At 39.7% G+C, this 18033-nt stretch overlaps 1 protein-coding gene and 1 pseudogene across 2 annotated transcripts in view; both read right to left on the bottom strand.

The window, feature by feature from the left end:
• Positions 1–314: 314 nt before the first annotated feature.
• Positions 315–1823, bottom strand: LOC308622710 (protein ITPRID1-like; annotated as a pseudogene). The gene has a single exon. The product of its transcript is annotated as a protein ITPRID1-like (transcript).
• A 485-nt stretch (positions 1824–2308) lies between these two features.
• ITPRID1 (ITPR interacting domain containing 1) overlaps positions 2309–18033 on the bottom strand; it is a 100537-nt gene continuing 84812 nt past the window's right edge. The window contains 2 exon segments of the mRNA XM_081244330.1: positions 2309–2523; positions 2917–2989. Of these exon segments, the coding sequence (XP_081100456.1) occupies positions 2448–2523; positions 2917–2989 (149 nt within the window). The 3' untranslated portion in view covers positions 2309–2447.

The raw sequence follows: 18033 nt of genomic DNA, 5'->3' as shown, positions 1-18033 counted from the left end.
CCTTGAGAATTGCTGAAGGGGGTTCATTGGAAGGACTCACTAAATGCTTGTTGATTTACCAGGAGCTGAACAGCGTTGTGGGTCCTTCAGCCCTCAGTAACCTCAATGTTCGCTTTTTTTTTTTTTTTTTTGCGGTAGGCGGGCCTCTCACTGTTGTGGCCTCTCCCGTTGCGGAGCACAGGCTCCGGACGCGCAGGCTCAGCGGCCATGGCTCACGGGCCCAGCCGCTCCGTGGCATGTGGGATCCTCCCGGACTGGGGCACGAACCCGCGTCCCCCGCATCGGCAGGTGGACTCTCAACCACTGCACCACCAGGGAAGGCCTCAATGTTCACTTTTAAACAAGCTTAGCAAAGGAAGACCAAAAGTTCCTCTATTTGACATGATAAGTTCTATATTTAAGACCTGAACAACAATAAAATAGTAACAAAAATTGGTAACCACACAATTAGCATTTTCTAGGGCTTTCTATGTGCCGGGCACTGTGCTGAGTGTCTGAGTGTGCTGATTGCCTCACAAGTTTTCTCTCATTTAATCTGAAAACGATCCTGCATCGATGACATGAATAGTCTCCCTATTTTACAAAACAGGAACTAGGCTCAGAGAGATGAAATGGCTTGTGCAATATTATACAGCTAAGTGAATATCAGACAGAATTTTCAGTTAGACTGAACTGAAGAGGAGGTACAGATGCATTGATGCTTAGAACCTTATATATGAATGTACTGTTCTATACCCCTCTGTAAAATGGGGGTGGATAATAAAATTTGCCTTCCTTCCTTCATAAGGTGATTGGAAGTATCAAATAAGAAGAAATTTGTAAGAATATATTGTAAATAATAAAGCAGTCTACAAATATTAGTCATGATTTGAAATGGAAAGGTATGTCCCGAGAGCTCACATTCGGAAGGGAAGGCTGAACTTTATCCCTGAGGTATTTATTGTTGCTGTGTCTGCTTCCCCATCTTTTCTTTGTTGTTGTTGTTTTTTTGTTTTTTGTTTTTTTGTGGTACGCGGGCCTCTCACTGTTGTGGCCTCTCCCACCGCGGACGCGCAGGCTCAGCGGCCACGGCTCACAGGCCTGGCCGCTCCGCGGCATGTGGGATCCTCCTGGACCGGGGCACGAACCCGTGTCCCCTGCATCGGCAGGCGGACTCTTAACCACTGCGCCACCAGGGAAGCCCTGCTTCCCCATCTTTGCAGAGGTAAACACTGACAGAATACAGCTCCCTCACTGTGGTATTCTGAAGGACTTTCGAAGTCTTCATGAACTGGGCTTCCAGATGGTTATGTGAGCATGAGCAGTGCCTACAGGCTGAAGACACAAAGCTGGGGCTTTGCCTCGCCACGTGGCAGGGGAGATGGTGGTGACAGCAGCCACCACAGTGGGCAGGCACATCTTGGCAGGTGCCCCCTGGGTAGATACCAGGGAAACATGTGTCTGCAGAGACAGATTTGGTGAGGGGCTGGGCCTTGTTACTTGGAGCTGAACAGCAATGCCAGGGCCTAGGCTCACATGTGTTAAGTCTGAACAGAAACATCATTGAACTGTCTTGCTTCTGTTCCCAGTCCTGGTTCTGCTGTGGTAACAGGGTCACACGTAGTGCATTCTAAAGTTGCTTCTCTAGAATCCATTCCCAAGACCACAGCACTCTGAGCAGCTGATGCCAGTTTGGAGAACATCTGGATTGTCACAGACTTGGAGCTAACAGCATTTATGTTAGCATCTGGAGGAAGGTTTCCCATCTCAGATTCTGCCCTAGGTGGTATCTGACCCAAAGCACTACACCTTGGCCTCACTTGGGGAGTATCGCCAGCCACTTAATCTAGATGGGGAATGGACTTTCCAGATGTTTGGACAAGGTCGCCTGTATAGGGCATGGCTTCACTGGGCTTGGGGACGTGCTGTGGGACACTTTTTTTGCATCAGTAAGGCGTTGTTAATATCAGGACAGAGTTTACCGCCTTCTATTCCTCTTGGGGCCTCCGAGTCAACATGAAAGGACTTGTCTTGAGCACGATCAATTCCAGGTGATCTCTGAGACTCACAGTGGTGGCTTTGTACATATACTGCCCCAGCTCGCTCAGGCCTCAGGAACCCATCCTTCACTTCTGTGATGTGCATCATCATAAGACCCAGAGGGCAATCATATTTGGAGGTAACCATGCCTACAGTGACCTCATATTCAGTCTGGGGCACAGGCAGATGCTGCCACAGATGGCTGTTTTTCCTTGGGGGTTCTCCCCCAGGGGTGATCTTATCAAGGGCCAGATCTTGGGTCAACAGCTCTGAGGGCCCGTCCATGGCCTCAAACTGAGACTCTTTCTCTACCACAGAGGTTGAGGCTTTTTCTTCCAAGACACTCCAGTCTTGATTTGAAAAAGATGTCCTCACTTTGCTCCTGGAATCAGACTCCTGTGACTCTTGCTGACAGTCCTGGGATGACTCTAAGCTGTGGCTCTGATTCCTTGGCTTTCTATATCCATTCTCAGCAGGACTCTGGTAGCTTGACAAGCAGGGTATCTGTGGGAGAAATGGGAATAAAGGCAAATGGGTCAGAAAGGTGGGGGAGGTACTAGGTTTAAGAAATGCTGTGTTTTCCTTTTTTCTTATCATTATCAGTGACTTAGGAATCAGGAGACAAGGGTTACAAACTCAGGTTTGTGTACGTTTACTACTTTACCTGGAACCTTCTTTCTACGAGATTCAGTCTCCTTCCTTAGAAAAATCAAAAGAAAATAAAAAGGAAACAAACACTGAGCTTTCTGTACTTGTCCACTGTGACTCCATGGTTCCCCATCTCTTGGGTGCCTATGGCGTGTCTTCTAAGCATTGGTTGCACTTTCCAACTGTGGTGACACACTTTCATCTTATCTTTCCTTCTGTTCCTATTCTGATCCTCAAGGGGCCCTCTACCTGCAGGGGTGGTGGTTCCTCCAGGAACCCGCTGCTGTCAGCCTGGCAGCTGTTTGCTCTGTCGCCATGGCACCTGCAGAAAGATAAAGAGGCCTGGGGTCAGTAAAGTGAAAACAGACCGCCAGCAGGACTGGGGTCAAACACTCTCTGTGTCTGACACACTACAGATCCTCAGTAGATGTCCACTGTGTGGAAGTATAAATGAATAAGGGAATTTCAAGGATTTTTTTCTGTTATCAGAGGGTCCATGTAAAACTGAGTCACTGGTTTCCTGTTACAAGGAGTAAAACATGAAACAAAGTAAGGGGAATTAACATCTCTTAAAACTAAATAACAATCTGATTGTGAGATGCATCTTCACTAAGGGGAAGAAAATCCAGAAGGAAATGCATATGCCACACTAAAAAAACAATAAACACCACAATTTATATATCTGTGTATATGTATTGCAATGGACAGAATGTTATGTTCCCCTTCCACCATGCTATGTAAACATTAGGAGACCCAAAGATTCAACAGAAGGGTTGAAACTTGCTGAAGATGGACAAAACAGACTTTGCAACCTCTCACTTTTTCTATATTTGTTTTGGTGCAAGATTTGTGCCACAAGCTGTGAAGGACTCGCAGTACATCATTATTCTTTAAAATTTCCAGATAATGTCTAAGCAATTACTATTCTGGAATATAAGCTTCATATAAAATGGTTGCTATTCCCTTTCTTATAACTCTGGAATGAAATTATACATTAGAGCACTAGAACAAAATTATCGGTTAAAGCCCATTTATTCGTATGCTGGTAGGTTCAAGTCAATCTGGTCCAAATGAAAATAAACCACCACAAACATAAAGGATCCCTAAAAAGTAGAGAGAGTGATTTCCTCTAAAAGGGATATAGTTATATTATGACTGCTACCTTTAGTTAACTGTATTTTGTAAAGCACAAAAACCCAAAAATAAACAAAAATAACCTCTGAACCTCATTTAAGTGAATTTGTGAAGAAACCAGATTATGAAAACTTCTCTTTGATGGTGAGATCAAATGGTGGAATTGGGCGTATTTCTCTCAGGAGTGGAGCCTTATTTATCTTGTGTTTTAGAAGCCAATTACATGCATCTGAATCGTTTTGAGCAAGTCACCAAGAAAATGTGGTCCAATTTACAGATGGTTTTGTTTCTTCAGGAGGCTAAAAATCTTTCCTGCCTATAAACCACCTTTCTGACAACTCGATAATAAACTCTCAAAATTGGGTTTGCAAATTCTTTTAAAATCAATCAATTAATTAATTAATTTGGGGCTGCATTGGGTCTTCGTTGCTGTGCGCAGGCTTCCTCTAGTTGCGGTGAGCAGGGGCTACTTTTCTTTGCGGTGCACAGACTTATTGTGGTGGCTTCTCTTGTTTCGGAGCACGGGCTCTAGAGCTCAGGCTCAGCAGTTGTGGCACATGGGCTTAGTTGCTCCGTGGTATGTGGGACCTTCCCAGACCAGGGCTCGAATCTGTGTCCCCTGCATTGGCAGGCGGTTTCTTAATCACTGTGCCACCAGGGAAGTCCCACAATTTGGGGAACAAATTCTAACCATTCTCTTAGGGTTGTAGTAATTACATGATACAAAGGATGAGAAATTGCCTAGTCCAGGATGGCTATGATAGATGATTAAGCAAATAGACAAATACAAATGTGCATCATTTAGCACTCCCACACCCTCACACCTAATATGTAATATGAAGGTTGGCATGACTTAGGGGAAGATGATATGGCCTCTGGCAAGAGTAATGGACTTAGTACCTGCACCCCCAGGCCAACCCAACCCAGTTCCTGAAACTGTCGAGGCCAAGACAGGTAGGACTTCAGAAGCCTCATCACCTCCAGTAGGATTTTCCCTATGCACTTAATATGGACAAGGAGCCATAGCTCTTCCTTACTCCACTAGACTGGGGTCTTGACTTACCCCTACCTTATCCCTTACCCCTACCAGTCCCTTTCCCCTAGCTATATCTTATTATTCAAACCCTTGCCTACCGGGTGGATCCTGTACCAAACCACCACAAATCCCCTCGTGAGTTTGTCATGCCCCTTAGACTGATGATTCCCCCATTCTGCCAATCCCGTAGCTCGGGGCGTTAATCTCTCTATAATGTATGCTACTAAGATCCAGTTTGCTCCCATAGCTGAGTCATCTAGAAAATCTGGAGCCAAGTCTACTGGGTTAAGATTCTGATTCTCCTACTTACTAGTTGTGTGGTCTTGGGCATGCCACTTACACTCTCTGAGTCTGTTTCCTCATGGGAAAAGAATAAATATGCTGTTGAGGATAATATCCAATAATATATATGTGACGAATTTAGGTACATGGAAAAGATGATGTAATTATATATACATTTTTACTGCAGAACATCATCTTAATATATTATCTATCAGAATTCAATCATTACTAATGTTATTAAATATCATAATGAGTGTCATTATTAATATTAATATTTACTAGAAATTACCTTTTCCAGCACAGGACTGTCCTCACAGAGTTAAGATTTTACCCTCCCAATTAGGTAGACCCTGCCCCGGGAAGGTTTGCTTCACCATCTCACGGGTGTGAAGCATTTCTGCCTGGGAGGAGAGTGATGCTGCAGGCACTTTGTCCAAATAGTCACCAGGTGGCAGCATTACACCAACCACAACACAGAGGAGTCAGGGCCCTGACAAGAGTCTCTGGAATGGCTTAAAGCAGTTAAGAGAAGTCAACCTGAAGGGTTGCTTTTCTGAGCTGAGTTAGTGATAAAAGCTCTGAATCCTAAGTGGAAAGTTTTTACTTAATGTAGTCTGAGCTCCTAGAGGCTCAGGAAAAAAAAAAAAAAAAAAGCCTGTGGATTTGAAACATAAATGAGGGGAGGGAGAAAAAGAAAAGGAATCTTTAAGGGTGTGATGTGTGCTGGAGTTGTGCAGAACAAAAGAAATGGTTCAACCTTAGGCTGTTTGGGGTTCCCATCTTCCCTGAGCTATTCTACTCTACCTCTTTGCCAAGTTCTTCTCTCTTCCATCCTCCAATGGCAGAAAATTCTGTGACAGCTCCGTGGTGAAGTTACATCTCAGGGGCAAATTATCTTTGAATTGGACTGGACATTACAGATTATGCAAACTCGAATGCCTTTAGGAGCTGGGCAGGTCTCATAGATATGTGAAGGGAGCCATGTGAATAGTTTGGACTCCAGAGTGTGTGTTCCCCCAAAGGCATTTTAAAAAATTCATTTGTAGGGCTTCCCTGGTGGCGCAGTGGTTGAGAGTCCGCCTGCCGATGCAGGGGACACGGGTTCGTGCCCCGGTCCGGGAAGATCCCACATGCCGCGGAGCGGCTGGGCCCGTGAGCCATGGCCGCTGAGCCTGCGCGTCCGGAGCCTGTGCTCCGCAACGGGAGAGGCCACAACAGTGAGAGGCCTACCGCAAAAAAAAAAAAAAAAAAATTCATTTGTAGAACAAACAAAACCCCTCTATGGGCCTATCAGTCCCCCATGTTGGAAGCCTGCATGGTGCATCCTACCATCCAGTGCAGGAGTACCTTCCAGAACATTCCTTATAGATGGTCATCTAGCTGGTGCTTGCCCACTTGTGGTGACAGAGACCTACTCTTGTGTACTCAGAGGGTATCATACTTTTTAGAAAATGCCTTTTTATATTGAGCCAAATCTACTTTAGCACTTTCCATCTGTTGCTCATAGTTCACTCCCTGGAGTAATACTGGACGTGTCTAACCCATTTTCCTCTGGACAGCTCTCTTGTACTCTCCAGGCCTTTTCTCCTCACCTTAAATCTCCCCAGATCTCCTTAAATCAGCCCTCAGAGGGTGGGGTCTCCAGGCCATTTGTGTTTTGTGTTTTGGAATAAGCACTTACTTAATAATGTTTGCTGTAAAACTGGGCGCCCAGAGTTAGATTCCGTGATTGATACATGGTCTGACCAGCATGGAGTGGAGCAGGACTGCCTTTTTCCTTCTTCTCGATATTTCTCTTCTGTACACACAGCCTAAGTTTAGTCTAGTCAGAAGCTGTGTTTGCAGTGTTGGGTTGTACTGAGATCAGTCTCTATTTTGTATTCTCACAAAATGGACCTAGCTAGTTTGGGACCATGTTTTCATCCAGTCAAGGATGATTTTGACCTTCATTCTGAAAGCTATTTGTGTTATCTATGGCTTTGAAACACATTCTTGCTGTGGGCCAAGTCACAGCTAATATTCTGAAGAGAACAGGCCATGAGGCAGAGCCGGGCAGCGTGCTCTACTGCAAACCCCCCTTCTTCCATTTAACACATGTTCACTGGCCCTGCAGGGCCCTGCACTGCTCCAGAAACTCCACGGACACAGCAACAAAAGTACCTGGCCTCACACAGCTTATATTTTATCTTGATTGAATTCCAGAACTCAAGAAAGGCTGACAATATTCGTGATTGTGGCAGGTACAGCTGAAGAGATTTAATTTTTCCTTTTATGCCAGCAGGCTGGCAGCAGAGGAGTTTCTATCCCATAAAGATTTCTACATAAGGATTTGATAACTTCCATTAGCACCCTGCTGACATTTTTGTTTCAATCTCTTTCTTACAACCTGGGAATCCTTACTTTTTTCCTTTTTCCTTTTTCCTCCTACTCCCCTCCCTCTCCCTCACCTCCTCCCTCTTTTTTTTTTGTTTTTTGTTTATTGCTCCAGGTTTAGCAATTTCTCCTTTGTTCTTTAGTCAGAATAATCTTCCTTCATCATTACAAAAAAAATAGCTGCTTCTCTAAAATCAGCTTCTTTTTGGCTTAATACATTAGTTATTTTTTAGCATTATAGAAGTAATACATAGCAGTGAAAAAAATTTGGAAAGTGAAAAAACATAAAAAAGAAAATAAAAATTACATATAATCTAACCATACAGGAAAGTTACTATAATATATACTTCAATCCAGTACATTTTCTTTGTGTACATGTATATGTATGTTTTATAAAATAATCATCCTTACATACACAGTATATATTCTGCTTCTTTTCACATAATATATTGTGAATTTTTCTCTATCAAAAATTCCTTATAATTCGTGTGTTCATATGTGTGTATTTGTAAGCACATGAATTTATTTTTCAGATTTTGATATAATGATTGTGCCACTTGTATAAAACAGTAACTAGATAGGTTTCTTTTTTTTTTTTTCCTATGCTCTCAAGCAGTGTAGGGAGCTTAGGTAGTATCACGTCCTTAAACTTTTTTCTTTTTTTTTTTTTTTTTTTTTTTTTTTTCTTTTTGCGGTATGCGGGCCTCTCACTGTTGTGGCCTCTCCCGTTGCGGAGCACAGGCTCCGGATGCGCAGGCCCAGCGGCCATGGCTCACGGGCCCAGCTGCTCCGCGGCATATGGGATCCTCCCAGACCGGGGCACGAACCCGTATCCCCTGCATCGGCAGGCGGACTCTCAACCACTGCGCCACCAGGGAGGCCCCTTCTTTTTTTTTTTTTAAGAAGATGTTGGGGGTAGGAGTTTATTAATTAATTAATTTATTTTTGCTGTGTTGGGTCTTCGTTTCTGTGCAAGGGCTTTCTCTAGTTGTGGAGCACAGGCTCCAGACGTGCAGGCTCAGCAGCTGTGGCTCACGGGCCCAGTTGCTCCACGGCATGTAGGATCCTCCCAGACCAGGGCTCGAACCCATGTTCCCTGCATTAGCAGGCAGACTCTCAACCACTGCGCCACCAGGGAAGCCCGTCCTTAAACTTTTTAAAGTGCTCAGCCATAAAACCACTGATCATGGTGCATCTTAAAAGATGAAATTCTTTGACAGCTTTTAATTTCTACAATAGTTATTGACATTTTTGGATTCCTACTTCTTGAATTAATGGAAATACTTTCTTTTTCTTACTTATTTTCTAATGTTGTCAGTCAAATAAATCATTTATTTTCATTCTACACTCTCTAAAAAGAACAAAGACTAAGTTTCTGCCTCTTGTCATAGCTTTGGCTTTATTGCATAAATTTTTGTATGTACTTTTTTTTTCTTGAATTCTGCTCTAATAATAATAATGTTGGAATTCCTGTTTTCTTTTTGTTTACTTTAGCATACTTTTTGGTATATTTTTGCCCATTCATTTTTCTTTTAACTTTTCTGTGATTCTTTATTTTAAATGTCATTAATTTATTTTAATGACCTTTGAGACTTTTCCTTTGTTAGATACATTTATTATATCTATAACCATTTTCATAAAATATGATCTTGGTCTTATTGTTCGTAATTTTATGTTATCTACTTTTATAATTGTGATTGATGTAGTAAGCATATGGCATACTTGATGCAAATCTTCTCTCTTTTTTTTAAAACAGGCATCACTAATAGTCCATGCTGGTCTTTTCTGCTGAGCTGGGATTCAGCTTCAGAATATTTATCAGTTCAACATTACTAAAGGCTAATACTAATCAATGAGAATTGGGACATAAGTTATAATCTATTTGCTATTCTTGTTGTATTAATAAAGACCATAACTTCACATTTAAGCTGACCTGATTTCGAACTGCATCATAAATAGCTATCTCAGAGACTTAATCGAGGATTAAAGGAGATAATGTAAAACACTTAGCCTAGTGCCTGGCACTCAATATTTGTTAGTATCATTAATATGATTAATTTTCAATGATTATTCTTTTGCCAGGTGGACTATATTTTCTTAGGTTCCTTTTTTCCTCTGGTAATTCATAGGCATATAGTGTATATAGATACTTATTTATTAGATATTCTTGAGAAAAAAAGAAGGGGCACAGAGCCAATTTTGAATTGTAAACCTGCATTCATCGTTCAGGAAGAATGTAATGAAAAATTTTCATTTGGAACCGGTGCTTATCTCATATTTGAAAATAGGAGAATAGAAGTTTCCAGGGCTAAATGAACGTCGCCATGACCATTTGAGACAATAGGTGGATTACAAATTTTGTGATACCAATTTCTTTGAAGCTTTTAATTTCTGTACTGATTCAACTACCATAGTTTTGAAGACCACTGGTCCAAATGTTTTTTCTCTTGCGAAGCTGTCTGGGAGGAACATTATCCTTGCTTGACTTAACCAGCTGATGGGCAGCTGATTATGCCAACTGCTCAGACAGCAAGAGGCAACAGTCCATTTACATGGTAGCCTACTTCATCAAAAGTAACAATTTAAGTATCCAAACTGGATCTATTTTTCTTACAATTATAAGTAAAAACTGTTTATTAAAAATACAATTCTTAAAAATGTAATAATCTAGGATGAAAAAGGAAAAAAGTTTAGAGACACCAAGCTGGAGAACTAAAATTTTCATCAAGAATCAGGCTTATGATTTTCATCTACTTACATTCCAGGGGACAGATGTAGGACTGGTGGCTGCATCGGGGGCAAAGGGGAAACTCTTAGGGAAGCCACTTGTGTGTTGGTTAGTCTCCATTTGCCCTTCCTTACTTTCACTGCCGCTACTCCAGTCATTTTTTGCCCTAACACTGAGTACTTACTTACCACCACTTCCTTCAGGGTACTATTTGAAAATAGCTGCACTCCTTTAGAGTGAGATCCCCAGGTAAAGTGTTTTCCTTCTAAAGCTTCTACTTTTACCAGGCTCCAGTAACATGATTCTTTCCCACTGTTTTTTCAGACCTAGGAGTGGTAATGGCTTTCTGCTCTTCCTAGCCTAGGGGTGCTTCCCTATCTCTTATTGGTTCCTTGAATTCAGCCCACCTCAGTAAATAGTTCCTTTTCAAACCTCTCTTCAGTTAAACTTTTTTGAATATGCTATTGCTTTTCTGTCTGAGTGAAACATCCAGGACAATCACCCAGGTAACTAAAAATGCTTTGCCATGGCTAACCTAGTATTCTCATAGCATTGTATCTTTTTATTTAAAATTAAAAAAAAATTTATTTATATATTTATCTTGCCATACTGTGTGTGCGATCTTAGTTCCCTGACCAGGGATCAAACCTGGGCCCTCGGCAGTGAGAGCACAGAGCCCTAACCACTGGGAAGCCAGGGAATTCCCAGTATCTTTAAATTTTAATCCTAATTTATCTCATTTTTTTTTTTAAAAAAAAAGGAGGTTTGGGTTTTTAGGGACCTTAACCCACTGAAGCTTGTTGGAAAGATGGACAGAGGATTGAAACCCCGTCATCCATATCTGTCATATTTAATCCCTTTCACCTCTTTGCCTTGTTCATTTTGATTTTTCTCTAAAGAATGTCTTTCATGTCACTCTTTTTTTTGCACTACCAATGTTATTTTTTACTACTTCAAAATCATTTTAAATTCTGGTAAAAATTATTTTATATATTCTCATTCATTTACTTGACAATTATATTACTGATTGGCTACTCTGTGCCAGGCGTTGTATGAATAATGGAGAGACCTGAAAGACACAGACCAGGCTTTGAGGAACTTGTCTAGTTGACAAGGCACAGATTATGGGTAAAATAGATGGTAAAGAAAAATGCTAAAAGTGCCTTTTAATTTAATTTGATAGCAATAAAAAATACCCCAGAAGATCTTTTTCAACATATGTTTTAGAAACACATAATTTATAAGACATGCCTCCTAAGCAATGAAATAAAATAATTTTAAAGCTGATGACTAGCCACCGTCTCGAAAAAAGCTTGCTATATTTATTTATTCATTTCCAGAAATATTTATCTATTGAGTGCTTACTGTGAGTTAGTCAGTGTTCTAGATTCAGGGGATACAATGGTGAATAAGATTGTGTCTCTCGGCAGAAATTCAGTCAAATGTTCTGAGAATGAGCTCTGAGGATGTTGGTAGCCCTTACAAAGAGTAAAACAGCCTTATACCAGAGTCTTTGTACACTTTAAAAACTAAGTCCTTTTATCTGGGGCTCCAGCAGCACTGGCTCCTCTTTAAAGCATGGTTTCACTGACATTTGTAAACTATTTGGATTCAAATGCTAAAAACTATTCAGAAGAGAAATCCTGAATACCTACTACAGGGGAAAAAGTCAAGTGAAGATGTTGTATGCAGTTTTGTGATATTCATGATAGCAAAGGGAAGCATGATAACAAATGAGAAATATAATCACGGATCTATAAATAGTGAAATGCAAACACAAGTATATTAGAAAAACTTATTTCTACCTAGTAGCACTAGATAAGTGATGGCAATTGAAGTATGATTAATGGTAGTTTATGGTACCAAATGGTAGTTTGGTTACACACCCAAACTTAAAGCGTGATTGTGGTCACAAGGTGGCCTATTTCAAATTGACTTTTCAAAAGGAATTATATATCTGGCTTAATTTCAAACAAGCAATTTTAATATCTTTTGTCATACAAAGTATATTCCATTGCTTTATGTGATGTTATCATTCTTTTTTCTGGTCTTTGCTCTTACAAAAGGAAAACCAGAAGATGCACAGCAGTAACAGATTTTGAGGCTGAATTCTTTTTTTCTTAGAAGGACATGTTTTTGCCAAGTTTGCAACCCACTTGAACTTCTGTTTGTTCTTTGATTTTAGAATAAACTTGGGTTCCTTTTAACATTGGGAAAATTACAGATTTTGCCATAGATAAAGAAGTCTAACAAAGTTTACTCAAGATTTTTATCATCACCAAGTATCTGTAAATAAAGAACCTTCTTAATGCAATCATTGTAGCTGAATCTGAAATATAGTGTCTTAATTTAAGGTGAAACCATTTTATTTTCAGTTAAGCATTCATAAAATAACTTTGTAAAGGAAATATTTTTTAAAAGACGTTCTAAGAAAAGCTTACTCTAATTTTTAACTGTTTGAAGAAGAGCTTGCTTTATTTAAAAAACTACTTGATCATTTGTTTCCCCAACAAACATGAGTGTTTGCTCTGTGCTAGGCACTGAGGTAAATTCTGGGGATTGAAAAGAAATCAATTATTCATGCCATCAAAATGCTATTACCTGCTTAAATTTACTTTTACACATATCGTTTAAACAAAGAATAATTTGGGAACATGTTACACAGAGAACTGGTTAATCATAAAATAATCAGAATTGAAGATTCAGAATTGAGAGTCTTGGGTCTGGATTTGTCACTAATCATCACTGGCATTGGGACAAGTCATTAACCTTGTGGGCCTTTCTTTCCTCATATGTAGAGTATGAGGGTTGGCCTAGAAATGGAGTCATTAAGCCTTCCATTTTATAATGACAACAATTTGATTGCCTGAAATAACCATAACCTCATGCCCACCCCTAAATGTCTGAGCATGCATATTGGCTCAACATGGTCCACCAAAGCCTACCAAGACATGGAGAGGGTAACTTGCATGTATTTATAGACAAAGAAAAGGAGGGAAGACTAAATCTATTTTTAAAAATAAATAAATAATTATGGTTAATATATACAGATTACAGGTAACATGGGCATATTTTAGAAATTATAAGAAGACGAAGGTGAACAGGGAGTCACAGAGGATTTCCTCTCTCAGACATATTACAAGGTGGTGAACAATCAGGTTTCACAGAGTGAATCCTGGAAGGCTTTGTGTTACCCACTCCCTTATGACCCATGTGATAAAATATTTTATCTGCTTTGGCTTCTAATGAAATGCAATCTGCACCAGCAAAACTCATTTTATAATAAAGTTACATCCTGATAGGTTATTTGCAGCACAGAATTTGGGCAGGGCATTCCAACTGGAGTCAGAGAAATCTGGGTTTCGTCCTGATGCCAACACTTGCCAGTTGGGTGAACTTGAGCAAGTTACTTAACTTTTATGAGTCTTGGTTTCCTCATTCACAAACTAGAAATAACTGTAGGTGAGTCTTTATACTCAACTATAATTATGGGGTACTACGTTGTAACCAAATTAAGGAAGGGAAGTTTCTGAAATATGCCTTTGGCCTTTCTTGACTCCCTTTTACTTTCTTGGCTCAGAGCCTTTTCTAACATCATCTCTACCTTCTCCAAGGAAAAAGGAGGACCCCACTTAGAAGCATTTTGTCTTGGAATTAGGCTATGGATCAGCGAAGAAACAAATATTTGTGAAACTTGGGTACAAAGAGTTGGCAAAACCCAGATGCCTCTAGCAGTGTTGTGTATCAGAAGCAAAGGGCATGAGAGGGATCCCCCAAAGAATAATGTAAACTTGCCTTCTTTCCATTTCCCCATAAACGGCCCTACTATTTGTTATGGGATACTGGTCATACTGGGGAGAGGGGCAAATTGGGTGGTGATTGGAGAGATACACATAAAACAGAAAAGTTCTTACGTTTGGGGAACTGATTACACCGTTGGTCTGGATACAGACTTCAGAGTCCTTGCTCCCATAACACTAATGGGTACCAAAAAGGCATATGAGTCCTAAGGGTCTGTGAGCCAGCTGGCTTCTGTCTTCTCCAGGCTTCCTTAGGATCCCAGGGAGGCCATAACTACCAGGAACTGTCAGAAGAGCATGTACAATTTCTCTAACAACAGTAAATATGGTGCTTCTGAAATTATTTCCCCACCATTTCCCTTGCTACAAATAGAAAAGGAACTTTATTTTCTTCCCCTACAGTGATTTGTGTTAGAAGTAAATTTAAGCACCTTTCTTCTGAAGTTAAATATTCTTTTCTGAAACTCAAATATTTTATCTTCGCTCTGTCAACCAAGTTTACTGAATTTATTTTAGGTCCCTAAAGTACTGTGGGAGCAGGAATAGGGCACAAACATAAACCAGAAAATTACAAGAGAATATGGTGATGTTTTTCCTTAGAAGATGGGACACTGAATTATTTGTAAGGTGGGACATTGAGTTATTTGTAAGGTAAGGGACTTGTCTAAAGAGTGGCTGTTAATGGAGACCAATCAGAATAAGTTTCCTCTGAAATAAGTTTAACCAAACTCTGTTCTTTCCACTTACAGTGAAGTTTTCTTCACAAAAAGCAAGACGATTTTGATTTTATACTGATACACATTTTCTTTTAAGTAAACTGTTGGAGATATTTGGTTATATCTCAATGCCCCTCTTGTGTAACTTAGAAATGCTTAATATTGCATGGAAGTATGATACCTTGGCACTCTGAAACTTAAGGCTAATTTTATTATAGGTTATCAATGAAATACTTGCTATTGAGAAACTCCTTTACATAAATCATCCTCTCTGCCCAGGTCTATCGCTTTTTAATTGTTGGTGTTGTCTCCATTCTAATTAGACCAGTGCTTCAAATCTACTGAGGTTATAGGAGTAATAATAGGATTTTCCCTTCTCTAGGTTTTTCTTCCTGAAGGATGCCAAGTGCTTTAAAAATTGAATAAGTTGGGCTTCCCTGGTGGCGCAGTGGTTGAGAGTCTGCCTGCCGATGCAGGGGACACAGGTTCGTGCCCCGGTCTGGGAAGATCCCATACGCCGCGGAGCGGCTGGGCCCGTGAGCCATGGCTGCTGAGCCTGCACGTATGGAGCCTGTGCTCCGCAACGGGAGAGGCCACAGCAGTGGGAGGCCCGCATACCGCAAAAAGAAAAAAAAAATGAATAAGTTGATAGACAAATTATACTGGGATGAGCACACCTACCAAGGATGTGCAGCCATCTCCAGGGTAGCTCCCTGTAGCTGTTTACTACCTCACAGTGGTGCCTAGGCGCAGTTGGTTAAAAAGGAAAGAAGAATGCCACTTGGAATATAAGCAACAGGGGGTTTGAGGAAGAGCAGATATAATTATCTAGATTGGAATGTGACCAGGACAACCACACCATATATGCAAACTACTAAGATTAAAATAATTCCTTTTATTGATGGAGTAATCGGATTTGGAAAGGCAAAAAGTAGGCAGGAGAGGTTTGGGAGTCTGACAGTTGTTTGAAAGACAAGCTAGTGTTTTTACGCTGCCAACATATGCATTTTAGAAACCTTTTTGGTCTTGTGTTTTTTGTCTCATTCACTGGTACTAATCCTCACGCTGTTTCTTGCTTTGGGCACAGAGGAAATCAGAAAAAATCCACTGAAAACTACTCTCCCAGCTATCTAGGGAATCTACTGTGTGATTTAAGGCACTAGCTATTTTCAAAGCTAAAATAACAGATAGTGCCTGTGGAATCAGAGAAGATGAAAAATTGAACCTTTGTCAGTGTGTGGAAGGGGTATGTTAAAAAGTGTATTACCTCCTTCAATTCCTAGTCCCACTCCACATTCCCCTACTGTTTTTCCTGGGAACACTTCCTAATAAATAACTTTAACACGAACCTTTTACCAAGGACTCTTTCTGGGGAACACAGTCTAAGATAAATGGTAGGGATGATTCATAAATGAACTCTAGAACATAATGTTAAAAAAATCTAATTATTGAAAGTCCAATATATGTAAATATTCATCACAGGCCCTGAAGGGCTAATCATAAATAGAATAAATGAAAAAGAAGTAAATTAACAATAATTTACATTAAAAAAAACCAAGAAAGAGCCACAATTGAAAACCATGATCAATTCAAGGTAATGTTACTAATATGTTGATAACAAACCATAATTCTTGAAAATTGTAAAAATTCCAAAAATTTACATGTGTGTATGTACAGTAGGCATCTTATAACGTTGTCAAAGCATTGTGTAGCAGCCAGGCCTCTTTATAGAAAACTGAATTAGAATTCTCAGTAAACTCTAATGTACCACTTGTATGAGCTCTTAATAAGTCACTTAGTATGTTACTAGTAATAGTCTGGATCATATCTGAAAATGAAAGTCTGTGTAATTACACATACCTTCCTTTTAAGAATTAAAGAAAAGACTTCCATTTTTTAATCAGTTAATGTCTCATTTTTCTTAAGAGAGTACTAAGGACTATCTATTGATAATCACTTATCATGTCTTCATATCTTTCCATAGAAACGACAGAAGAGTATTTACAAATGACTTTCAAGATGAATCCACAGTAATAACTACAGTACTAATAGCCACTATTTATTGCCCACCACTACTGTTTGTGATGTTCTGTACACATTGTTTCTGATCCTTACAACTGCCAAGTTGGGTAGATTTCATCAGGCTCATCATAACAATGGAAACATTGGGGTTTGCGGGCCTCAAATAACTTACCATAGGTCACACAATGTGACCTGACCTTATGTTCATGCTTTTTCCATTAAAGCACACATATCAAATCTTTGGTATTTCACCAGTCAGTCCTGTATCCATGTCCAAAGAAGAAAGGAGAAAATATTGGCATTAATTTTCTAAGGGCTAAATTCTGGATTATGGTGATTTCTAGAGTTTTGCTAATCAATATATACTTTCCAGAAGCCACTCTTATGCTCCTTAAGGAAATTAATATAAAATTAAGCTGAACTAAATAACATTCTCAAGCTTACAGCTTAGAGTTTAAAAAGAAATATCTGTTTAGTCTCTTGGCTGATGGTGATACAAAACATCAGCAGTGGACCTGAAGTGAGGTCCAGTGTTTATTCCTGCCATTCTACTTCAGGGAATAAGAAACGACATTCCAGGGTTCCTTGTGATTTGAAAGTATAAATGGAATTTCTGAGTCAGGAGTTTTCTCAGTGGTTCTTTCTGAAATAGGTTTCAAAAAAAATGAGCAATGAATATTCTAAAATCAGATGACAAGGGTGTCCAATCCCTTCTCCTCAGAGAATCTTTCCTAACCATCTAATAAAATATAACTCCCTGTGCCAGGACATTCTATACTCCATTACTTCATTTTATTTTTTCATAACCTTTAAAAACATCTAAGATTACCTTATTAGTTAATTAATTAATAATATAAATGTATATTTATTGAACACCCATTATGTATCAGGATCTGGGTATGTCCTAAGGAACTGGGCATACAGTATTGTAAAAAACAGAGAAAATAACTCTATTCATGAGATGTGTACACCTATTAATTGTATGTCATCTCTTCCTTTTGTGGAGACTTTGTTATTTATAGCTCTGGACACATAATAGGTACTCAATAAATATTTGTTAAATTACTAGAAAAAGTATAAATCTGCAAACTTGCATGCAGTTATTTTTTAAAATAAGCTATTGAGCTAAAGTTGAGTCTCTCTTCCCTTCCATACCCTTCTCCCCACCAAAAACAAAGATAACTAGCCCTGGTCTTCTCTTATAAAGCATAATTTTATTGGAAATATTTATGAACTGACCTCTCCATCCCCCTTACTTTAGATGCTTAAGAAAAT

The sequence above is a fragment of the Mesoplodon bidens genome (genome assembly GCF_964165515.1).
Source record: "Mesoplodon bidens genome assembly, chromosome: 9".
Taxonomy (NCBI): domain Eukaryota; kingdom Metazoa; phylum Chordata; class Mammalia; order Artiodactyla; family Ziphiidae; genus Mesoplodon; species Mesoplodon bidens.
Note: the sequence above shows the minus strand (reverse complement) of the source record. Positions and strands in the feature narration are given on the sequence as shown.